Below are 26,104 nucleotides of genomic sequence, written 5' to 3'. Positions count from 1 at the left end.
TCCTTCTCAAAAAAAAAAAAAAAAAAAAGAAAGAAAGAAAGAAAGAAAAGAAATAGTTCTAGAAAGCCCTCAGTGAGTACATACTTGAGCAGACAAGACAGACCTCCACAAATGCAGACTGGGCACGCATTTGCAAGGGTCTCCCCAAATACCAAAAAGCTTTCTGTCCCAGCATTCTGGGAGGTTCCTTTCTCTACTCCCTACCCCATCATAGAGTTGATTATACAAGCAGTTTACCTGAGGGGTTAAGACCAGTCACTGGAGCACTGCCTGATAGGAGCTCCAGCTGTGCCACTCACTAGCTGTGCAAACTCAGGCAAGTTAATCAGCCTCTCTGTGCCTCAGTTTTCTCAACTTACTAGCAAGGTGGAATAAGCATCAGACATAATCCATGTGAAGCACATGCCTGGCACACAGGAGGGTTCAACAAATGGCTGGTACTTGTAATACATCAATCTTCTAATATTGTCAGAGCTGAGTGCAAACCTTTTCATGGAATCCCGGGGTCTCTAGCAGCTGTTCTCAAACTTGAGCATGTGTCAGAATCAGCTAAGAGGCTGTGAAGCCACACACTGCTGGCCTCCACCCCCAGAGTTTCTGATTCGGTAGGTGAGGGGCGTAAGAATGTGCATTTCTAACAAGTTTCCAGGTGAGACTGATGCTGGGCCCAGACACTACAGTTGGAGAACTCCTGGCTTCAGGGCAGAGGCCCAGTTCTGGAGGTCTATTCGCAAGTCCTTTGTGACCCAGACCCCCATGACTTTCCCAGCTGGCTTTATCTTTCCCTGGTCCCTGTCATTGGCCCTGGGCTCCATACATCGGGGCGGGGCATGATTTTCTCATGCCTGTCACCACCTCTGCCCTTCTCCCTCCAGCTCTCTTTCCTCTCAGAATCACATCCATCCTTCCAGGACCAGATCGAATACCCCCTGCCTGATTCTCCACTCGGAACTCATCCTTCCCACGCCTGTGTCCTAGAGGCATCTCACATGTTCCTCCTGTGGGGCTACGTGGGAACGAACAATGGGACATGGGACATCCAACCTTCCCCTTCAGATCTCAGGCTCTCTGAGGTCAGAGGCAGCAACGTCCTAAGTCTGATGTTCCCAAAATACCTGGTGGGTTTTTGTTTGGTTTGGGGTTGTTGGCTTTGCCAGTAAATCCAAAACAGTATCGTTGAATTGAAAAGAAAAAAAAAAAGCTTACGAAGAGGTTAAAGGAACTGGAATGAATAACGCTGGGGAAGGGGAAGTTGTGGGCTAACAATCTTCAACAATAGAAATATTAAAATAAAGAAGACATTGACCAACTGGTCTTTACCCCATTAAAGAACAAATTTGAGGAAATGGGGTCAAATTGTGACATGTGAGATTTAGGTCTGTTAGGGGGAGGTTCCTGACATTAGGGATTATTCAGCAAGGAAACGGGTTAGCAAGGGGGGAAGTGAATAATCTCTACTGAGCTTTAAAAATGGAATCGATTCTCAGTTACTATGAAAGTGTTAGATGTGATCCTGCTTGTATATCTGACTATGAAGTTGAGAGAAGATGGGGCCTTTAAAAGTCTCTTTTACTGGCTATGAATTTGCCAGCTGTTTGTACTGGCAAATATGTGATACACTATTAAGTTAGGTGCTAACTACATTAGGCAAGTAATACATATTTTTAAAAAGTCAGTACTTTAGGGAAGTGGTTCATTTCCCATCTGTGGGATGTGATGCGAACCCCAAACCAGCCAACACGGTGGTGCTAATAGGATTTCTGGCAATGCCGCACAACCTTTCCCCATTGCCCAGCTTAGCCGTCACATTCACTAAGAGCTAAACAGAGTTTTTCTTCCTCATTTTTCATGGAAAGTCTTCAAATTTCTGATAGCTTGAGGAAGTGGCTCTTGTACTCTCAACACTCTTAACAGGAAACGCAGTAAGTTATTATTACTTTGATGAACTAAAAGGGTGGTTTTTGCAGTCAGGTCTTCCTGACACTTGGAAATCTGGCAGCTCTGTCCCTCTGCTGGTGCCAGACGGGGCCTCTGTGTCACCTGCTGGGTTAGGATTTTTTTTGGGGTGTGGGGAAGTCTAAGAGGGACTGGACACAGAGGAAGGGAAACACTCATCTTAGGCAGCGGCAGCGGGCCAGGAAAATGTGTATCATGCAAGCAGTTTTTGCGCAGCTATGGGTCCAACATAAACACTGCTTCTTTTGGGGTTAGGTGACATATTTGAGGCCAATGTGGGAAGACCGCAGGTCAGATCGCACCTGCCTTTGCTCTGATGTGACTCTCTGGGGATCACTGGCTGTTTATCTCTCTTCAGTGTGTGTTAAGAGCTCTGTCTCTATGCTGAACTTCTCATTCTAGGACATCTCTGGGTCTGGAAATGGCTCTCTAGATTCCAGAGCCTGCAAGTCTCCTGGAGTGCGCAATGCCCCGGGGCTTTCAGCATGTTTGCCTCTACAGGGTCTGAGGAACTTTGTCTCTGCCTCCCAATAAGAGAACCCAAAAAAGGTGGGATTCAAGAGCCTAAACATAATCCTTCTTTTTGGTTTGGGAAAAACAGCACCACTTCTTCACTTGAACACTTGAACCAGAACAACATTTCGATTTGGACGAAGACAGCAATTTCCTTAACAAAGTGAAAAATATAATCCAAACAGCCAGCTATTTTGTCCTGACATCTGCCATGTCTTTTTTTATTGTTTGTTTGTTTGTTTATTTATTTTGAGATGGAGTCTCGCTCTGTCACCCAGGCTGGCGTGCAGTGGCGCCATCTCGGCTCACTGTAACCTCTGCCTCCCAGGTACAAGTGATTCTCCTGCCTCAGCCTCCTGAGCAGCTGGGATTACAGGTGTGCCAGGCAGTATTTTTATTTTTAGTAGAGACAGGGTTTCACCATGCTGGTCTCAAACTCCTGACCTCATGATCCGCCACCTTGGCCTCCCAAAGTGCTGGGATTGCAGGCGTGAGCTACCACACCTGGCCTTATTTTATTTTTTTACTAGTTAAGTGAAGCAGTGGGAGTGGATGAGGAGCAAAGAAATCTGTTAACTGGTTGTGATCAATTGTAAACACCACTGCACTCAGACCAGCCTGCCATGTCTTTTTTTTCTAATAACCAGCCACATCCGTCCTTTGCCCCTGTGCCTTCGGCCCCTGCACAGCCCCATTGGCTCTGAAATTGCCCCTGGATCAGCTTCTCTTTCTCTCGCCACTGCCCTGACCTGATTCAGGCCCTTTCCCAAACCAAGGCAGTGGGCTCCTTACTGGCCCCCTGGGCCCACCCAGACACTCTTCCCCTAACACAAAAAACTGGTCATGGTCCTCTCCGGCTCACAGCTCAAGATTAAATCTGAACTATTTACTTGTACCTAAAGGCTTTGAGTGCTGGCTTTTGCCTTCCTCTCTCCTCACACCCCTGAGTCCAGAAGTCCTGTCCTTCCTTCAGTTCCCTGCAAACACTCCACTCTGATACGAGTCCCTGCTGTTCTCCCCACCAGACAAAGCACTGTCATTCTGGAAGCCCCAGCCTAAGTGCCGCTCTCTGATGCTGTCTGCAGTGCTTTAGACACATGTGACCACGCAGGAAGGATGGGTAGTCCTCTCTGACACTTGCAGGTGAAGGCCCTCCTTGTCCTGTGTGCCCACAAGTTGAAAACCCTCCCCAGAACACCGGATCCTGCTGTCTGTTAGTGGTCCGCACACGCCTGGACTGCAAATCTCCTGAAGACAGGAGCTGCGGCCCTCGGTCTCGTTTGCTTAGCCCATTGCAGAGTGTGCTACGGTTGTGGGCACTCCATGTGTTGCAGTCACTGAACGTGTTGAACACAAATTCAGGTTTATTTCCTCATTATTGAATGCTGTGGCCTGCATGCGGTGACCCAAAGCACTCAAAGGCTGCAAGTCAAGGGTGGCTCACAAAATGAATACACATATAAAGTTATCATCACACGGCCCTAAAGAATGTACTTCCCACTGCTGCCTGGGGCTGCTTTGGGCTTCTTGGTGTGAGAGCACACTGTGACTGGAATGCGACGCAGTGAGAACAGCAGAGAACAGCAGCACCAGTCAGCCCTCTGACAAGGAGCTTCTGGTGACTGAGGCAGACAGGCAGCCTGCCCGGGGAGTGCTGCCAGGTCAGTCTCGCTGGCAGGAAATAGAGCGTCTCTCAGAATCAGGGCAGAGATATGGGGCTGTGCGTAATCTTGCTCCACGCCCACTCAGTTTTAAACCTCAAAAGTTCACTAAGAATTTCAGAGGGATCAAGGCCATTTTGCTGAAACCCATGGTTCCTTCTTGGTTCTTTCATGCTAAGTGTTTTGGCACAGAAAGGGTGAGCTGAACTTAAACTGTGTTTCCAACAGTGGACACCATAGGAAGCCCACACACTGCAACTAGAGGGAAATACACAGAAAGGCCTTCCCACAACCTGGGTAGAGAATGAAAGGGTGCTCAGAGGAAAAATCACCTGCTGGGCAGAACCCTACCCACGCCAGTCCTGGGGTGCACTTAGTTGGAGTCAGCAGCTCATGTGCTCAGAGGCAGGTGTGCTTCCCTGTGGACGAAGGCCAGGACGCTGTGAGGAGACAGCAGACAGGCCGTGGGCCACCTGGCCAGGGGGCACATGCCCCAGGGAGCGAACCACCTGGACAGCTGCGCACCATCAGGATGGGCTGCAGACTCACATCAGCCAAAAAACCAAAAAACAAACCAAAAAATGGCCTAGACAACATTCCTAGAGACCACTGGATACAGCATGTGGGAAAAACACTTTTTTTTTTTTTCATGAACTTCAAAAATAGGAAAATACAATGGGGGAAATTTTAATACTGACATGGCAGATGGAGTCCATACTACCCCTTCTTAAAACAACACTCTTTGCAGAGGAGGCCCTGGTTTGGAACTCCCCTTTTCATGTCCTCATAAAACACTGATTTATTGACTTCCAAAGGCACATTTTTATTGTTTCAGTTTTCCTGGTGTAAGAAGTTCTGGTAGATAACTGAAAAAGCAAGCTATTTCCTTATCAACACACAGAGTATGTTCTTATTACAGGTTTGCCATTTTAGGGGGAAGTGGTAGAAAGGAAATAACAGGGGAGGCAATTGAAATATTTATCAGCAAAATGAACTGCAAGCCCACAGATCTGTGTCTATGCTCTCCAAACAAGGCATTACTGCTTATATCCATGTCTCCCCTCTCAGATGGGACGGGGGGCAGGAGGAACGGTGGTACAGAGCACCCACCCACCCTACGACCCAGAGCCGCACCCTGGGGGATTTCTTCGGAGGGGTCTCCCCATGGGCGCTCTAGGGCCCTGTGGCCTGTTTCTGATTAGTTGAATTTACCACCTCAGTAAGGGCCATCCAAGAGTTATCTCAAAACTATAAAAGTTCAATGCCCAATTTGTTTGGTGGGGGTTTCCTGAAATAGGTGATTTGTGCTATCTGTAAGGTCATAAAAATATATGTTTTTTTTTTTTTTTCCTCCTGTAAAGATTCCTTTAGGTCTAAACCACTCACACCATCCTCCCAACATAGGGAGCTTTCTTCCCACCTCCTAGAATCATTTCTTCGCTGACCTCTGGTTTCCCACACATCTTTCCAAGACCACTTGGGAAACCTCTTCATCCCGAAGACCTTAGGGATTCCTCCAGCGGTCCTCCCTCCCTGTCTCCTTCCCTCTGCCACCCTCTATACTTACCATATGCTACCCTCTTATCATCACAGCTTTTCCCATCTGGCGCTTTCCACTAGACTGTGACCCATGCTCCTTCCCCTTGTTCCTCATTAGCACAGTGTTTTACACCACCAATGTCTGTTGCCTCACATATGCACACACCTGCTCTTGCATCTTATAACCCCAGATAAACATGACCATGTACAATCCATAACCTTAATGAAAACAGTGTGCATCTATATTTTGTTGCTTGGAATAAACAGCAGGAGTAGCTACACAAAAATTCAAAATGTTTTTATCTGTAGGCAAATACTTTTATTCTATCTGAAAAAGAATTCTTTCACAAATACAAGCAAGCAGAGATATAATCATATAAATGTTTTAAAGAGCAAAACTTGTAGCCTTTCGGGTAAGTCTGAACCTACTTAATATAATATAAATGAAACTAAATACAATCCCTACAGATAAGGCACTTTCTGGAAGCCATTTCTGCCAACTATTTTGCAAAACCAGTTTCCCCACTAAGCAGTTCCTGCAGCTTTGCCTGGTGTTTGATCATTAACATCCTCAATGAACTGTCAATGTCATTCCTAAATTTTGAGCTAATAGAATAGGCTGGCCAACGAAGCATTCATTGAATACAGAGAGTGCTTTTTCCTAGATAACCACAGTATCTCTAGGAAATATTATTTTAAGGCTGCACCTAGTCTCATCTTTGGAAGAAAATGCATTTCTACTGGGAAGGTTGGGCACCAAGTAAAATAAGCAGAAAAGCATTCCAATGCCACTTGATGGTGAAGGAGTTCAGGAAATGCCACCCCAAAATATGCCATTATGGTGTGCTGATTATTTTGAACTGAGGGCAGATGGTAGTGGCCACAGGCAGAGGTTTCTCTGAACTCTGCTCAAACAAAGATCCTCCAAAAGGAACTCAAATGTCTCGAAACTCTGCCGTGGGAATCTTCTCACCCAAAGAAGATTCTCACCCAGAGAAAATTAACTCAGATTACAGGAGAGGAGAGCGGAGGCTGAAACCAGCCCACACAGACTCTCATCTATTCTCCCAAGGGACTGGTCAGAGACCATTTTTATTGCCTGAGAATCTTGTATGTGCCTGACAAGATGTCCTTTACTCACCATATACTTCCTCCCCAAACCCTCCCAAAACCTGTTTCCCAGCACCCTGCAGAAGCCCCTATGGATGCTATAATGAGCTTCAATCATCTGACCATTCCTCAAATCTCTTATTTTGTAGGAGTCCTGAGCCTATGAATGTAATCAAGCACAGTTTTTCTCCTGTTAATCTGTCTTATGTCAATTGAATTCGTAGCCCAGCCAAGGAATTCATAAGGTTCCTAGAAGGTTCGCTCCCCTAGAATTGGAACTGACCAATGCAAAAGTTTAGATACATTTCTAAACATGCATAATGAAAGGGGTTTTAAAGGGAGAAAGAGGGGAAACAGCACTTGTTGAAAGGTCTCCCTGAAAAATAAACTTATTTTGATAGCATTTGTTGTTCATATTAGAACCGAACGCCTTTTATGCACATATGAATGTATGTCATTTTGCAACAGCAGTGAGAGATAACTTTGCAACTGTGTGGTCAGGCAGGTTTTTCTTAGGTGGCTAGCTGTTCGCGGAAACCCTGGTCCTTTGGTTCAAATAAGGTAGCACCCCGTTTAACCTGTTGAACACTTAATTAAGCAACACCTGAAGTGCTTAAAATGAAAAAATCCTTTAGATTTTTCCGCCTCCGTTTCCCTCAACCATACTGACAGACCCATACAATCGAGACTGAATCTTCCTTAGAATCTTTTGCTTCAGCCTTCACTGCGTCCCCATTATTTCTGTCAAGGCTTTCCCCCTCTCTTCTCACCCAAACACGGTTTTCCACGCGCCCCTCACCACGCCTCTCCGGGTTCCGCGCAGGGTTGCGGAGGGACGGCAGCAGCCTAAGCTAGTGTTAACAGAGGGGAAATCTGACCCTGCCGAAACCAAGAAAACCACCACTCGCCCTTCCCTGTGAGAGCTTTCAAGTTCGTATCAACGATTTTTAAAGCGTTTGTTGTGCTGGGTGTGCTTCCCTCTGCGGCCCTCCTCTGGGAGGCAGAAAGTCGGTGCCTGGCTGCATTCGCTTACTGACTGTACTGAGAAATCTGTTCTGAGAGCACCGGGAAGCTACTCTGGTCTGCAAGGGGCAAGTCCAGCATCCCCGCAGCGCGCGCGCAGCCTCTCCCCGCCGTGCGGAGACTCCAGGCGAGCGGACGGGGTGTCCCCAAAGGGGCTCAGGGGAGGCAAAGGCAAGCCCGCAGTTCAGGGACGGAGGGAATCAGGTCTTTTTCCAGGTGGAAAATGCGACGGCGGCCACCTGGGAGGAATCGTATCGGGAACGGTTATCTCCCGCAGGTGCGGTCCCCACGCCGCTGTCTTCCTCAGCACCGCCCGGCGCAGGCGCTTAGTAGGTGCTCAAGAAGTGTTCGGAGAAAACGACAGCATCAAAGCCTGAGACTAAAAGGGGCTTTTGGAAGAGCCCGTTTCAGGTGTTGGGGTCCCGCCAACCTGCTCCTTCTGCGCCCCAGTTTCCCTCCACTTGCCCTTTCCCGCCCTCCGCCGTCCAACTCTGGAAGCGCCTCCCCAGCATCCCACGGCCTCCGCTCCCCAAAACTCCGGCTCCTCTCGGAATGCGGAGGAGCCAGGATGCCGCCGGTCCCGGCCCTTCCCGGGTCCGAGGAGGCATCGGGCCGCGGGGCCGGGCAGGCGCCGGCGCTCCTTACCTGCAGCCGGGCGAGCAGCGCGCAGAGCAGCAGCAGCGCGGACAGCGGGTGGCGCCGCCGGGCGCGCAGGGCCATGGCGCGGGGGAAGGCTGGCGGGCGCCGCGGCCTTAGCGGCCTCTGTGGCCCAGCGGGCGTTGCTGCTGTGGGCCTGGGTGGTCCCGCCCCCGTGCCCCGCCCCGCACCTGTCCCCGCGCCGCCCTCCTGCGCCCCCCTCCGGCCGGGCCGGGCCGTGCCAGCCAGGTGGTGCCGGAGCTCCCTTGCCGCGCGGTGGGACGTGGGCCCCAGGTGGGAGAGGGTCCCCGGACGTGTTCGCCGCGCCCGGTGCCTCCGTGGTCCGGTCCCCGCCCCGGGCCCGGGTGCTCGGGCTGCCCACAGGTTGGCGGGAGACCGGCTCTGCGTTGCCTTTCACGGCACTGGCTCCTGCCTTACCGCACCCCAGGCCTGTGGGCCCCGCCTCCCGGGAAGGAATGGGGGCATCGGGGTGGCCCTGCTCCGACCCCGTGCGCCCACCCTTCCAGGCCCGGCCTTCCAAAAGTGGATGCGCCACCGTCGAGAATGAACGGGAGGAGGATCCTTCCTGGAGATTTCATCGACTGCTGTTAAGGCATCAGCACAATACACCATCCGCCAAGCTTCGTAAAAGACTCCTGTTCTTTGCTTCAAAATTTTGGGGCCAGCAGCCACTATCTCTTATTCTCCTCCAGATCCTCTGCCTCCGCCCCTCACCCGCCCTGCACCCACCAAATTCCAGAATGGCACCAGGCTCCACCAGCCTTTAGGTGTCCCCCAGCCCCCATCAACACAGGGGCCCTTTCGAATATAGATTGGCCAGATGTCTGGCGCACAGTGTTACCTAAATACTGAGGTCCGTTCTTCTGGTGCAGTAAGGCCAAGCCATCCGCACCAAGGTTTGCAGTGAGAGAAAAGAGGGCGCTTATCGGCAGAACGCCAAGCAAGGAGAACGGGGCAGCTCTTGCTTAAATCCTGATCTTCGGTTGTCTTGCAAGTAAGGATTTTTAAACGCAGGGTTAATTTCAAGAAAGCGGAAGTTACAGGGAAAATCATAATACACGGAGGTTGCACACTGGTTTGGTCTAACAAGCTGGGATATCTTGAAAATCTTTAAAGTGAGGGTGCTTATAGGTTATACATTCAAAGATTTTCTGACTTGCCATCAGTGAAGGAAGAGAAGCTTTGTTAAATATTAGGGGTCAGCAAAAAAGAATGTTAGCTCTGGCTCCTGGGTGTGACTTCCTCCTGGCCCTTCAGGAAAAAATTTTGAAGAAAGAATGGTGGTCGGTTCAGTCCTCATTTCCCCCTTGTCTGAGGTCTGCATGCCGGTGGATCTGTTTTGGTGGGGGCCTGGGTTTCTCAGAAACAACTCAGGGGCATATGTTAACATGTTATCTTTAGTTTCTATAGGGAATCTAACTTCCTTGGTTATTGTTTTAAGCTACAATTACCTTCTTGCTTATCAAGTTGCTTATTTACTTCTTAGAGCTAGCTAGGTACCTGGAATTTCCCTTGAAGGAACTCAAGATTTTCCTTTATTTCCATGCTTAGGGGTGCTCCACAGGCTCCTAAGATGGGTTCCTGCTCCATCTCCATAGCACCCTATTGTTTTTGTCTGTCATTACTTGCTTAGGATTGTGTCTTTCCTCACATTCTAGGTTGATGTTGGATCCATATGTATAATCCCTCCTTTGTATCATGTATTAGTCTGTTTCCATGCTGCTGATAAAGACATACCCAAGACTGGGCAATTTACCAAAGAAAGAGGTTTAATGGACTTACAGTTCCACGTGGCTGGGGAGGCCTCACAATCATGGTGAGCAAGTCATATCTAACATGGATAGCAGCAGGCAAAGAGAGAGCTTGTGCAAGGAAACTCCGGTTTTTAAAACCATCAGATCTCATGAGACTTACTCATTTCACAAGAACAGCACGGGAAAAGACCTGCAACCATGATTGCAGGTCCCTCCCACAACACATGGGAATTCAAGATGAGATTTGGGGTGGGGACAGAGCCAAACTGTATCATAAGGTAACTGTTTATATGAAGATACTTGTCCCATGTCAATAGAATATAACCTTTTTTGAATTCCTAGATTGCCAGAACTATTCACTTGCCTTACTTTTAGCCCAGCACATGGTATATCTTGGTCAAAATTCCATGTGCACTTGAAAAAGCTACGTATTTTGCTGTTGTCAGTAAATAATTTTATGAGTGTCAATTAGGTCAAATAGGTTGAAATACCTGTACTGATTTTCTGTTACTTGTTCTGAGAAAAAGTGTGGAAATTTCCAACAATAACTGGATTTGTCTATTTTTCCTTTTATTTCTGTCAGTTTTTTCATATTCTTAAAGCTCTACTTAGAGGTATAAACATTTAGAATTATTATGTCTTCCTGATGAATTGAGACTTTTATCATTGTTATGTGTCTTCCTTGATTGGTGGTAAAAATCACATTCTCATGTCCATTTTTATATTAATTATATAGCCATTTCACCTTTCTTATGAATAGCATTTATGTGATATATCTCTTTCTATCTTTTTACTTTTAATTTATCTATATCATTTAAAGTGACAGCATACAATTGGTTTTTTTTCCCCTTTTACCCATTTTGACAATCTCTGCCTTTTGATTGGAGTGTTTAGATTGTTCACATTTAATGCGATTATAGATATGGTGAAGTTTAAGTCTACCATTGTGCTATTTTTCTATTTTTTTATCCATTTTTCTATTTGTTCCTTTTTTCCCCTCTTTTCCTACTTTCTTTCGGTTTGAGCATTTTTAGGATTCTGTTTTCTCTTCATGTTAGTTTATTTTATATGCATCCTTGTTTTATTATTTTGATGGCAGCTCTGGGTTTACAATGCACATCTATAATTTATCACAGTCTACCTTCAGATAAAATTCTGCCACTTTCTCCCTCCCTCCCTTTGTGCTATTGTAGTCATACTACTTGGCTGACTTTTAAATTCCCTACTGTACAGCCTAATTGGTGCACTGCTCAGTTGCTTTTGTGCTTTTCAGAAAGTGATCTGGCAGTGTTGATTTTAAAAATTAGAAATGGCAAATATCATTTGATGAAGCAATTCTGTATCTGGGAATCAAACGTATCAATACATAAAGAAAGAGACAAAAGGATGTTTAGTATAGCATTTTTGTAAAACTACAAAAAGAAAAAGAAAAAAATGTGAATATCTGTTAATATACAAATGGTGGAAAGTATCATTGCCCATCATAGTTTTGAATATAATGCAGCTACTTAAGAATATTATGTAGTTTTGGAAAGATGTTCATGATTATTAAGTAAAAGAAGTAAGTTACAGAGCAATATCATCCCATGTATATAAAGAACCGTAAACATGATTTTATCTATATAAGAAAGAAAGTTTCTAGAAAGGATAATAGGGAACACTAAGAGCATATTCACACTTAAAAATCTACTTAATCCTCACAACAGGCATGTGAAGTATACTATTATTACTCCCATTTTACAAATGAGGATACTGAAGCACAGTGAAAATAAAAACTTACCTGGAGTCACTTGCCAATAAGTGGCAGAGCTGTGATTCCAATCCTGGTTCTCTGACTCAGGAGTGGGAGTCTTTCCTCACTAAGCACCTCATTTTTAACATCAGGTGAGTGGCAGAAGGAAAAGGAGAAACTCACACTTTTAATTTTGATGTTTCTAAACTATTTACACTGAGGAAAATGCACTTTTGCATTTTTAACTGGCAGTTGTGTAAACTTGGTAAATAGATGTTAAAACTCTAAATGAGGTAAGTACAGGAGCGGTCACAAGCACAGACAAAATAATACTGAATTATCTAGCATGTCGCCATCTTCAATGAGGAGCCAGGTTTTCTGGAAAAAGCATGGTTAGGAAAGCTAGATGAGATTACGATTTTGCTAACAGGAACTGCCTTGTAGGAGAAGGTACTTTCACTGTGGCACTTCATGAAAAATACCAAGCCTTACTCCTGGCACGCTTCCAACATTACCCCCTTCTATTTTCTAAGAAGAGTAGGGGACTTAAAACTTCTGCTTGGAAAGCCCCAGAGGTGAGTGTGCTGATTTTGGAAGCGCTTTTGAACAGCAGAATGCCTATGGTAACACATTAAATCCACTAAGAATTTAAAACTTTTTAAAATTAAATTACTCTTAAAGATATCTCTACAGAACTATCGCTCAAATAATTCAAATATTTTGTAAATATTAATGTGTAATACAATATGATAATAAAATCCAATAAAATAGGCTTGAGGATGTTATCTTTCCTATACATAGAGCATTATTATGAGAAACATGGAAGTAATTGATCTCAAATACTGTTTTTCTATATTCACTGAAGAATAAACACATTCTAGCTAAGGTGATTGTTCTCATTTGCAAAAACTAGTTTCAATGTTGTTTGTGATTTTAAAAAACAACATTTGGCCAGGTATGGTGGCCCACGCCTGTGACCCCAGCACTTGGGAGGCCAAGGTGGGTGGATCACTTGAGGTCAGGAGTTGGAGACCAGCCTGACCAATATGGTGCAACTCCGTCTCTACTAAAAATACAAAAATTAGCCAGACGTGGTAGTGCATGCCTGTAATCGCAGCTACTCAGAAGACTGAGGCACAAAAATTGCTTGCACCCAGGAGTCGGAGGTTGCAGTGAGCCGAGATTGTGCCACTGCATTCCAGCCTGGGCAACAGAATGAGACTGTGTCTCAACACACACACACACACACATACACACACACACACACACACACACACAGAGTTATAAGCACATATTCAATTAAATTTTGGTTATGTGTAACAAATGTAAAAATACGTTTTAAACAATAGCTGCTTTAATATTTATTAAAGCTAAATGCTTTCCATTTCCATTCAGCTGACAATGAACTTTCTTATTTGTCTCTGGGGAAAAAAGAGCACATTATACCTATTCAGGAATCACAGATTGATATGAAAACTCTTCTACATGGATAGTGTGCACCTCATGCTGGAAATCCCCACTTCTCAATTCTGCACGAACTCTTTGGTTTTCAGAATTTAAAAAGTAAAATAAAAATGTAGCCATAATTTGTGTGTCTAGTGGATGACTTGCAAGGATTATCTTACATTTGAACAGGTCTTCATTTAAGCACCAGAAAACGTAGGCACAATCTTGTTAATGAAATGCTTACCAATCTCAGCAAGAATAAGAATTAATCAGTTTATGTATCTTTTTTCATGTGATGCTATATAAATAGTTGCTGTTACTGGATGTAGAGCTAGAGAGAATGCATAAAAGACATAATTACGCAAATGTAAGACTTTACGAATCTTTCATATAGTGAAAACTTATTAATGAATAAAAATGTTTTTATTGCCTACCTGTAATTTTTTTTTTGGATGGAGTCTCACTTTTGTCTCCAAGGCTGGAGTGCAGTGGCGTGATCTTGGCGCACTGCAACCTCCACCTCCTACATTCAAGCAATTCTCTTGCCTCAGCCTCCCCCTCCTGCGTTCAAGTGATTCTCCTGCCACAGCCTCTCAGGTAAGGACTACAGGCACGCACCACCACACCCAGCTAATTTTTTGTATTTTTAGTAGAGACAGAGTTTCACCATGTTGGCCAGGATGGTCTTGATCTCTTAACCTCGTGATCTGCCTGCCTCCACCTCCCAAAGTGATGGGATTACAGGCGTGAGCCACTGTGCCAGGCCTTTTTTTTTTTTTGAGATGCAGTCTCGCTGTTATCTCCCAGGCTGGAGTGCAATGGCGCGATCTCAGCTCACTGCAACCTCCACCTCCTGGGTTCGAGTGATTCTCCTGCCTCAGCCTCTGAGTAGCTGGGATTACAGGTGTGCGCCACCATGCCCAGCTAATTTTTATATTTTTAGTAGAGATTGGGTTTTACCATGTTGGCCAGGCTGGTCTCAAATTCCTGACCTCCAGTGATCTGCCTGTCTCGGCCTCCCAAAGTGCTGGGATTACAAGCTTGATTACTGCACCCAGCAACCACCCTGTAATGTTTTGTTCTTCCTCTCATATCTTCTGGTAGTAAGAATTTTTTTTTTTTTAAAAAAGGGTAAACCAATGATAAATTAGTGTTGACTCAGAGATTAATCAAGGTGCAATACTATCCCATAATAATACCCAAACATAACATGAAAACTTTTAAACTGTGTACATGACACCTGTCTTGCCTCACTTTGGTAGACAATAATTTCTTTAGTTGTGCAGATTTGGTATTCAAAATACATGAATTTCTAAACTGTATGACGAATATTAGTAGTTACTACATACTTTTTGGGTTTTTTGTTACAGATAAAGTAGTGTCTAGAGGAAACAGGGACATAATTTGCATCTCCTTTGTTTCCTTTTTTTTTTTTTTTTAACTCTATCTTATGCCACATTTGAAGGCCGTGGCTGTACGCACCTTATCCATGAACAGAAGCACAGGCGTTATCCTATAGGCTGACGGCAAAGTTCTACCTTCAGACTGGTCAGGTTCAGACTGTCCTTAATAGGCAACTGATGCTGCTATTTAGGTTAAGATAGAATTGTTTTTTAAAATAATTTTTTTATTAGAAGTATAACACACAGTGTAAAGCTTGCTGAATCATCAGAAAATGAAAACATGCATATAGCCAGCAGTCAAATTACAAAGTAGAACATGACCAGCACCCCCAAAACCCATTTATGCTCACTTGAGTCAGTATCCTTCATCCTTGTAGATTAAATTATAATATCATGAATTAGTTTTGTCTGCTTGAACTTCATAAAGTCTATGCTGTAGTATGTAGTATTGTGCATATGGCTTTTATTTAATATTTTATGAGATTCATTCCTGTTACTACTGGATAGTGTTGCACTGGATGAGTGTATCACAATGTATTCTTCATTTTGCTGATGAAGGAGATTAAGATTATTTACAGTTGGCCGGGCGCGGTGGCTCAAGCCTGTAATCCCAGCACTTTGGGAGGCCGAGACGGGCGGATCACGAGGTCAGGAGATCAAGACCATCCTGGCTAACATGGTGAAACCCCGTCTCTACTAAAAATACAAAAAACTAGCCGGGCGACCTGGCGGGCGCCTGTAGTCCCAGCTACTAGGGAGGCTGAGGCAGGAGAATGGCGTGAACCCGGGAGGCGGAGCTTGCAGTGAGCTGAGATCCGGCCACTGCACTCCAGCCTGGGCGACAGAGCGAGACTCCGTCTCAAAAAAAAAAAAAAAAAAAAAAAGATTATTTACAGTTTGGGGCTATCATGAATAATGCTGTGAGCATTTATGGATGTCTTTTGGTGAATATATGTATGCATTTTTGTGGAAATGCATGTTTTGCTAGGTCATAAGGAGGTTTAGTTCAATTTTAGTAGGTACTGCCAATTTTCCAATGTGGTTGTACAAATTCCACTCCCACTAGAAATGTCTGAAGAGTTGTACCTGCTCCACATCCTGGTCAACATCTGATATTATCGGACTTTTAAAGTTTGCCTTCTCTAAGTAAGTGTAGAATATTATTATTTCATTTTAATGATACATCATTATAAATGATGCATCATTGTAATAATGTAACATTACATCTTTTGATGTATCATTAGTATCATTTTATTTCCTGTGTCTTTTCATATATTTATTGGCCACTGGGTTATCCTCTTCTATGAAGTGTTGATTCAAGTCTTTTGCCCATTTTTCTGTTGGGTTCTTGTCCTCCTTATGAATTTGTGGGAATTCTTTGTATAATAAGGATATGATTTCTTTGTTGGTTGTATGTATTACAAATATATTCTCCTGCTCTGTGGATTTTCTTTTTAATCTTTTTTTTTCTCTTTTTTTTTCCTTTTTAGAGACAGGGTCTCGTTCAATTGCCCAGGCTGGAGTGCAGTGGTGCGATCATGGCTCACTGCAACCTCAAACATCTGGGCTCAAATGATCCTTCCACACCAGCCTCCTAACTGGGACCATAGGTGTATGCTACCACACCTGACTAATTCTAAAATCTTTTGGAGACAGAAGTCTTACAATGTTGCCCAGGCTGGTCTCAAACTCCTGGGCTCAAGCAATCCTCCCACCTTGGCCTCCCGAAGTGCTGGCATTATAGGCGTGAGCCACCTTGCCTAGCCTTTATCTGTAGATTCTAAAAAGATACTTTTGTGTACACAACTGTGTTGTGTGTAAATAACAACAGTCTCATTTCTCCTTTTCCAATTCCTGTAGCTTTTATTTCTTTCCCTTGCCTTGTTGCACTGAACAAGGTCTTTAGGACAAAGTTGAATAAAAGTGGTGACAGCAAGTATCCTTGACTCATTCCTAATTCTGTATTTTACTCTGAAGTATGATGTTTGCAATAGGTAGTTTTTTGTAGCTAATAATCCTTATATCAAAGTAAGGAAGTTTCTATTGTTAGTTTACTGAGGTTTTTTTTTAATAAATAGATTTTGAATTTTATCAAGTGTTTTTACTGCATTTATTGAGATGATCATATTTGTTCAGTTAATATGGTGATTTTTGAATGTTAAATCAACCTTGAATATCTTGAAAAAATTCAACATAGTAAAGTTGTTTTATTCTTTTTGGACATTGTTGGATTCAGATTGCTAATATTTAGTTTAGGAGTTTTTATATCTGTGTTCATGAGATCGGCCTGTTACTTTCCTTCTGAATTGGATCTTGTTGGGTTTTGAAGTGAGGGATTTGCTGGCCAGGACTGTGGAATATATGGAATGCTTTGAAAGTGTGTACAAGAATGGTACTATTTCTTTCCTTAAATACTTGGTAGAATTCACTAATGAAGCTATCTGAGCATTGTTTTTTCTTTGTGGCATGGTTTAAAATTACAAACTCAATGTCTTTACTAGATATAGAACTACTCAGATTTTACATTTCTCCTTGTGTTCTGGTAAGTAGTTTTCCTTTTTTGTAAAAGTAGGAATATTTTCAAAATATAATATCCATTCCATCTAAACTTTCAAATGTATAAAGTTATTCATAATAGCTTCATATTATATTTTGAATATATTGGGGTTTGTAGGTTTTGTTTTTCATCTTTCATATTGGTAATTTATGCCTTTTCTTTTTCTTGCTAAGTCTTGGTAGGCTTAATTCATTTTATTAGTTTAGCTGGAATAAAATACTTAGTTTTGTTGATCTGTACTGTGTGTTTGAGTTTTTTATTTCACTAATATCTAATCTGTACTGCTTCTTTATTTCAGCTTACTTTGCTGTTTTCAAACTTCTTGAAATGAACGTTAGATACTTGATCTTTTTGTAATTTTTTTATTTTTTGAGACGGAGTCTAGCTCTCTTGCCAAGCTGGAGTTCAGTGGCGCGGTCTTGGCTCACTGCAACCTCCACCTCCCAGGTTCAAGCGATTCTCCTGGCTCAGCCTCCCGAGTAGCTGGGATTACAGGCATATGCCACCACATCTGGCTAATTTTTTAGTATTTTTAGTAGAGATGGGGTTTCACAATGTTGGTCAGGCTGGTCTTGAACTCCTGATCTCAGGTGATCCAACCACCTCAGCCTCCCAAAATGCTGGGATTATAATTGATCTTAAGCCTTTCTTCTTTTTGCATCTATGTATTTAAAGCTGTATGTCCATTTCTCTCTAAGCATGACGTTAGCTCAGTATCATCTCACAAGTTTGATATTTTTATTATTTAATAAATAAGTTTTCTAGCTTCCATTGTCATTTCTTCCTTAACTTGTGGTTTATTTTAGAAGTACATTGCTTATATTTCCAACATTTGGTATTTTCTAGTAGCTTTTTTGTTATTGATTTATAACTTAATTCCACTGTGGTCACAAAACATATTCAGTAGGCTTATGAGATGACTGGAAGCTCCACACAGATTTTCATCCTCCCCTCAAATCAGCAACCGACCCCAGGGGAAATATTGAGTTCATGTCTCTGGCCTCCCTTTAACTACAGGGTCTTAGACCTACAAGTCCTTCCTTCCTGGAGAGCTCTTCAGCATCTTTTAACCTATTTTTCATATTTTGTCCAGATTTTCTAGTTGTGCTCAGCAGGAAGGTTAACTTGAAAGAAACAAATTTGCCACATTTGAAAGTGAAATTCTGATATAAAATAATATCAAATAATCTATAAAGGAAAATTATCAGGCCGGGCCTGGGGTCTCACGCCTGTAATCCCAGCACTTTGAGAGGCTGAAGCTGGAGGATCACTTGAGGCCAGGAGTTTGAGACCAGCCTAGGCAATATCATGAGATCGTCTCTACAAAAAATTAGCTGAGCATGGCGGTGCATGCCTGTAGTCCCAGCTACTCAGGAGGCTGACTTGGGAAGATCACTTGAGCCTAGGAGTTTCAGACTGCAGTGAGCTATGATTGCACTACTGCACTCCAGCCTGGGCAACAGAGTGAGACACTGTCTCTTAAAGAAAAAAAAAAAAAAAAAAAAAAAGAGAGTAGAGAAAGAAAAGGAAAATCATATTTTTTGGTTCAGAGGGCTTCCTATTGAGTTGTTGCTTTTTGAAAAAAATGATTGTGATAGGTGACCAGTAACACTCTCAAACCTTTCAGGCTAAAATTAGTGCCTTAATGTACTGGAGCAGTACTGGAGCAGGGGTGAGCAAACTATAGCCTGTGGGCCAAATCTGGCCCATCACCTGTTTCTGTAAATCAAGTTTTATTGGAACATAGCTATGCCCATTTGTTTACTTACCATATCTGGTTGTTTTTGCACTACAGCGACAGAGCTGAATAATTTTATAGCCAACAAAGCTCAAAATATTTACCATCTGGCACTTTATGGAAATAGTTTTTCTACCCAACAGTTCTATAGCATGCATACAATTTTGAAGCTGAAATGGTCATTTGTCATTATGGTGGAACAAACACACAGTTTGTCTGGTGGCAAATATGGTTCTACCCATTGTTTTGGCCTTCTTCTTCATGCAGTGATTGGGGGTGCAACTACCAATATTGATTTGGAATAAGGATTCTATCCTATATCTCTTTGGGAAAGCATCTCAGCTCTATTTACATCCTAAGGCAGGCTACCTAACATTAGTTTCCTCACTGAAAAATGGGGAAAAATAATACTTATCTAGTAGAGTTAGTATAAGGATTAAAGATAATGTATAAATATGTCAAGTGCCCAACAACCATACGCTCAGTAACGCTACATGTTACTAATGCAATAAATAGTAAATATTGCTACCTTAGGTTCTCTTTAAGTGTACTTCTATACAGTGGGTGGTGGCATTCTTTTCAAATTAGGTTGAATATCATGACTAGGTTCCTAAAGGTTCACAAGAAAATGTCAACCTCCTCAAAAAATAGAGAAGTGCCTTTAGATTTCAATACACACAGAACATCTGTATTCCTCATTTCTTGACAAATAATATATTCTTAAACTGTATCATCCAACTCCTTTTAAGAATTTGGTTGTAGGAAATAACATTCATAAAAAAATCCTCAATGTCCCATCTGATCAGTGTCTCCCAGTGTACACCTAGAAAACTTCTTTGTTGAAATATTAGTGAAGGAGACATTAAAAAAGAAGTTCTTTGGTAAAATAGAGAAAGGCTATATTAAAGTTAAATCCTTTTTTTCTTTTTTGGCTGAGAAGAAATTCTCACAATCTTGAATGTGCTGATGTGCATTTTAGAAAAGAAAGGGCTAGGCCAGGAGTGGTGGCTTTTGCCTGTAATCTCAGTAGTTTGGGAGGCTGAAGCAGGTGATCACTTGAGGCCAGGAGTTCAAGACTAGCCTGATCTACATGGCAAAACCCTGTCTTTACTAAAAATACAAAAAATTAGCCAGGCATCGTGGCACCTGCCTGTAGTCCCAGCTACTAGGAAGGCTGAGGCACAAGAAGTCTTCCACCTGGGAGACGGAGGTTGCAGTGAACCAAGATCGCCCCACTGAACTCCAGCCTGGGCAACAGAGCAAGACTCTATCAAAAAAAAAAAAAAAAAAAAAAAAAAAAAAAAAAAAAAAACCAAGAAAGAAAGAGAGAGAAAAGAAAGAAAGAAAGAGAGAGAGAGAGAGAGACAGACAGAAAGAAGGAAAGAAAGAAAGAAAGAAAGAAAGAAAGAAAGAAAGAAAGAAAGAAAAGAAAAGAAAAGAAAAGAAAAGAAAAGAAAAGAAAAGAAAAGAAAAGAAAAGAAAAGAAAAGAAAAGAAAAGAAAAGAAGAAAGAGCGAGCGGGCCAGAGCATGAAGCATTTCCCAAACTTATTTGACCATGAGATACGCATCTACATTTTGGCTTGAATCAAATGATCAGAGAGCAATGTCCTTGGGCTATTGGTCTTGATCACTTCTGGATTTCCTTTCCTGAATTCAGCTTTGGTATTCTTCATTTATAATGAGGGACACTGTAGGAAATGATTGTTTAAAGCTCACTATAGAAATTATACAGCTATTGTTGAGGAAGAAGCCCATTACATTTCATGAGGACTTGTGGGAGAGATTTCTCTTGGGCTTCAGTACCAGGGAAGCTTGCCAGAAGATAAGCCCTACTCACTGTCAAGAACTGTGAAGGGTCTGAGATTTTACCCTTACTTGCAAGCTAACAAGTTGGCCTGTTTCATGGATGTTGGCAGACAACACAAGGCTCCTGGGTCAGAGACAAAAGACAGTTTGTTACTTAGAGCAATCATAGTAACCAGACTAGTTAGCATTTTCTTCAGCTTCCTGAACTCTAGTCCTACAGGGCAATGCAAAGAGGGTCATGTGATGCCTGAACATGCATTATAGGAGAGGAACTATGAGCTTAGGGAACCTGAGTCTTTAATAATAGGCAGTAAGCTTGCCTGACCTTTGCCCCAGGAGACATTATTATACTGTATAGAAAACAAATTTGTTCTTGGCTCTGGAGTAAGATGCGATCTCTGTCTTCTAAGGCTGTTTGCTATACAAGCATCCTTAAAGAGAGAGTCTACAACTAAGATAGTTAATGCTTCTGCATGTAAGACCTGCAAAAACTAGACATCTATGGAGAATATTCTCCCAATATCTCATACAGAAAGATCCCAATTAGCTTATTTCACTTCTTTTTTGTTTGTTTTTTGGAGACACGTTCTCACTCTGTTGCTGCAGTAGTGTGATCATGGCTCAAGGCAGCCTTGACCTTTGGGGCTCATGCAATCCTCCTGCTTCAGCTTCCCGACTACCTGGGACTACAGGCACGTGCCACCATGCCTGGCTAATTTTTGTATTTTTTGTAGAGATGGGGTTTTGTCATTTTGCCCAGGCTGGTCTTAAACTCCTGAGCGCAAGTAATCTGCCAGTCTTGGCCTCCCAAAGTGTTAGGATTACAGGCATAAGCTACTGTGCTTAGCCTTATTTCACCTTTAAATATGAATGAATAACCAAAAGTGACCAGATGTTTGAGGAAATGTCCATTACAAAAGAGAAAATGATGAATACATAGAACAATAACACTGAAGGAAACAGATAAGTAATAAGCTAGAAAATAAAAAATAATCTTAATTAATATCCTCAAGGAGATTAAAGCAGTTTTTGCATCCTTGAAACAAAAACAGATTGCTAAGAGAGAGTACCAGAGAACACACTAGAGCTCTTGGAATAAACATAAATGCCAAAAGAAAAAAAAAAGAAAACAACACAAGAGTTGAAAGATAAAGCCTAGGAAGTATTCCAGAAAGTAGAACAACTGAGAGAAGTAGAAAATATGGAAGAAAAGGCCAGGTGTGGTGGCTCACGCCTATAATCCCAGCACTTTGGGAGGCCAAGGAGGGAGGATCACCTGAGGTCAGGAGTTTGAGACCAGCCTGGCCAACATGGTGAAATCCCTATCTCTACTAAATACAAAAAATTAGCAGAGTGTGGTGGTGCGTACCTGTAATCCCAGCTACTTGGGAGGCTGAGGCAGGAGAATTGCTTGAACCCATGAGGCAGAGGTTGCAGTGAGCAGAGATTACACTACTGCAATCCAGCCTAGGCAACAAGAGTGAAACTCCGTCTCAAAAAAAAAGAAAGTATGGAAGAAAAAAGGTTCTCAAAAATGTCTTTATCTTAGGGCCTATAGGTAGAATAGCTTTATTTGCTTTTCATTTTTACTTCCAAAGGAAGTATCCTTCCAGTTCACTTTACTTGCGTATTCTCACTAGAACATATTTTTTGGCTTTATTGAGACCCACTCATCATAATTTTTCCCTCGACATTTACCCCAATATCTCATTTTCCCCATACCGGTTTAGATTCTATGGCCAATCACTATAATCTTTCCTTTGCAAACACCTTTAATGCCTGTGTCCTTGCTCTTCATCTTACACACCTGGAAAACCCCAGCCCTGATTATACTTTATTCTCTGCATCTGCTCCAGAATGGCTGATCCTGGCTCAAGAAAAGTAAAAACAATGTACCAACTGGCTTCTCATTAAATTCGTAATTACTGTTTTCAAATGGGCTCTCAAAATTCCTCGGCAATCCTATAGTTCCCTCTATAATCTACTTGGCCATTCTTGAAGACAATCATTACTACCTTCCTTCTTCTCAAACCTCCAATACTTCCCATATACAGCCACGCTAATGTCTTTGCTTCATACGTCACTGAGAAAATGGAAGGAATCAGATGGAAACCCCCTAATCTTCCCACCACTAAATCTACCAATTACCTGCAAGTCTATCTATTCTCCGCTTTCTCTCATTATATTGGAAGCCAGTCCTCCACTTGTGCTCCGAAGCTCACCCTGCTTGCCTTCTCAAGGATTCCACTGTTATTGCCCATCGCTGCTGCCGCATCACCACGCTCTCCTACTTTACCAGCGTATTCTCATCAGTGCACGAACATGATTTAATTGCCCTCATTACAGAACAAAACTAAGCAAACCCTCTCTTGACCCTTCTAGCTACCAGTACTTCTACTCCTCTTCAAAGCAAAGAATTTTTTTTTTTTTTTGAGATGGAGTCTTGCTCTGTCACCAAGGCTGGAGTGTAGTGGCGCGATCTTGGCTCACTGCAACCTCTGCCTCCCGGGTTCAAGCGATTCTCATGCCTCAGCCTCCCAAGTAGCTGGGACTACAGGCACCCTCCACGGAGCCTGGCTAATTTTTGTATAGTTAGTAGAGACAGGGTTTCACCCTGAGACAGGCTGGTCTCAAACTCCTGACCTCAGGTGATCCTCCCACCTTGGCCTCCCAAAGTGCTGGGATTACAGGTGTGAGCCACTATGCTTGGCCCAAGGCAAAATTTCTTGAAAGAGCTGTTATCTCTACTCTTTTTCCTTAACTCATTCCAATCAGGCTATTTCCACCAATCTACTGAAACTAGTACTGAAGTCATCAGTGACTTTCATCTTCTGATGGGTCTCAGATCCTTCCCATCTTGACTGATAGTGGCAACTGATAGAGCTAATTGGCCCCTTTGCTGTAATGCTCCCCTCTTTGCTTCCATGATGCCACTCTCTCCTGGTTTCCCTCCTACCTGATTGTTTACTCCTTTCGACTCCTTCAGTAGTTCCCCTTGCTCTGCTTAATCCCCAAGTATGTGAGTGTCTCAGTGTTGATTTGAATCCTCTTCTCCACTGTTACTCTCTCCCCAGGCCATCTCACCTAGTTCCATGGGTTTATCAAAATACTGATGACTCCATAATCTTCAGTCCTGACCTCTCTTGAGATCTAGATTTGGCTAACTTCTTACTTGACATTTCCACAGGCAACTCCCAGACATCTTAAAGTTAATACATCTAAGACAAAATTGTTCTTTACTTCACTTTGTAACTACTGTCATCACCTATTATGTATTGTTATTCATGCCAAAAATCTAGGTGACATCTTTGGTTTTTCCTTTTCCTTCACTCTTCATATCCAATCTATCATGCCAATTCTACTTTCACAGTATATCTCAAATCTGTCCTATTCCTTCCACTTTCGTGTAAGCCATCATCTCTTGCCTGGACTACTGTATTCGCTTCTGCCTTCAGCCTCTACTCTTGACCTTCTGCAACACATTCTTTTATAGCATAAGTATATCTAGCCATGATATGAACTGCATCAATCATTTCACTACTTGAACTATTCAAAGGCTTCCCTTTCTAACTTCTAACCATACTGTATGGTTATGATCCAGCTACATGTCTCTCTCCAATCTCATGTTCTGACACTGTCTCACTCTAGCCATATTGTTTTTTTTCTCCAGTTTCTTGAACACAGCACATTTTTTCATCTTGTAGTCTATGCACACACTGCTTTTTCCCCCCTCTTCTTAATTTCACATGGTTAAAGCTTATTCTTCCTAGTTATCAAGTAAAATGTCACCTCAGCAAAGCCTTCCAAGGTAAACCATAATCACCTTAATTAGAGTAAATCCTCCTTAGTCCTTCTCTCTCAACCTATTTGTTTTCTTGCCTGCTTGCAAGCTCTGTAAGTAGGCTCTGCGTTGGTCTTATTCCCTCTATCCCTATGCCTAGCATAAAATAGGTACTCCATAAACATATGGTGAATGATGAATTACTTGACCATCTTTAGAAAAAAAAAATGGCTTCTCTGCATTTACAAATCCCTTGGTAAACTTGGTGAGGCTTGTTGATCAGGGGTACTGCCAGAGAGCCAGATATGAATATAAGCTCAGCCTAGCTTTTTAGGCCACACATAGATGGTACACTCTTTATCTGCACTCTTATTTAGCCCACACTTTCTACCTCAGAGATAAACAAGGACATTATGAGAAACAGTCAAATACTTGCCAAGGTCAAGATGCACAATACTACACCAGCCTCCTGACCAATATGTAATAGCTCTATCGAAAGAACATTGGATTAGTTTGACATGTGGTCTTAGCAAACTCAAGTATGAGTTTGGGGGACTTTGGAGGATGTCTAATTATGCTCACAAACCATCCTTTTAATCTAGTTGACAAACTTGCATGGAATTGGTATCAAGTTCAATAATTCATTAATTCAAAGTTTGTTGAGTACCTAGCATATAAAAGGCATTCTTTAAGTACTGTAAAGACACGGGTTGAAATGAATATACATCATTTCCTCTCACAGAGATGAGACCAGTGAGAAAAAGAGACCAAAACAAAACAAGAAAATGAGTACTGGTAAGAGTAATCATAAAAAAGAAAATCCAAGGTGATATGAGGGAATTACAGGGGGTTACTTTAGACTGGGTGGTCAGAAAAGGCCCACCTGAAGAACTTATTTAGAGTGAAAATCAAATGGTAATCCATATTTCGTAAAATCTATTGGCTTCTCATTTTTGAAAATCACATTTGCCCAGCTCTAGTCTTCAGTCACCTCTCCATGATTTCTTGAGGATAATAATCACAAGGCCGTAAGGGTTTGAGTAGTATAGCAAAGAAAACAAAATGGTCTCCACATTTGATATATAGCATTTATCCCCTAAGAGCTGAACACATTTATAACTTTAGCAAGAAACCTAGATTATAACTTTTTTCATTATTGGTCAATGGTTAACTGAAGAGGTTCTTTTTAAAGATAACACGAGGAGCTATTTATTTTCAAGAAATGTCAATTCTGATTTTCCTTACTAGTATGAAAAGTTTAGTTGCAAGATTAAAGGAATGAGCCAACAAACTCAAACTACATATCAAAGGAAGCCAGTTTCTGTGAGAATCAAATGTACATGAACAGACATGAGTGAAGTTATAAAGGGTAAAATATTTTTCAGAAACCTAAATAAATTATGTAATGGAAAATTTTAAGTTGACTA

At 42.5% G+C, this 26,104-nt stretch overlaps 1 protein-coding gene across 1 annotated transcript in view; it reads right to left on the bottom strand.

Moving 5' to 3' along the window:
• TNFRSF11A (TNF receptor superfamily member 11a) overlaps nt 1-8,549 on the bottom strand; it is a 62,158-nt gene extending 53,609 nt beyond the window's left edge. The window contains exon 1 of the mRNA XM_030926216.1: nt 8,448-8,549. Within this exon, the coding sequence (XP_030782076.1) occupies nt 8,448-8,522 (75 nt within the window). The 5' untranslated portion in view covers nt 8,523-8,549. The remainder of the gene's footprint in view (nt 1-8,447) is intronic.
• Nucleotides 8,550-26,104: the final 17,555 nt, after the last annotated feature.

Source organism: Rhinopithecus roxellana, chromosome 21 (assembly GCF_007565055.1).
Source record: "Rhinopithecus roxellana isolate Shanxi Qingling chromosome 21, ASM756505v1, whole genome shotgun sequence".
In the NCBI taxonomy this organism is placed as follows: Eukaryota; Metazoa; Chordata; class Mammalia; order Primates; family Cercopithecidae; genus Rhinopithecus; species Rhinopithecus roxellana.
Note: the sequence above shows the minus strand (reverse complement) of the source record. Positions and strands in the feature narration are given on the sequence as shown.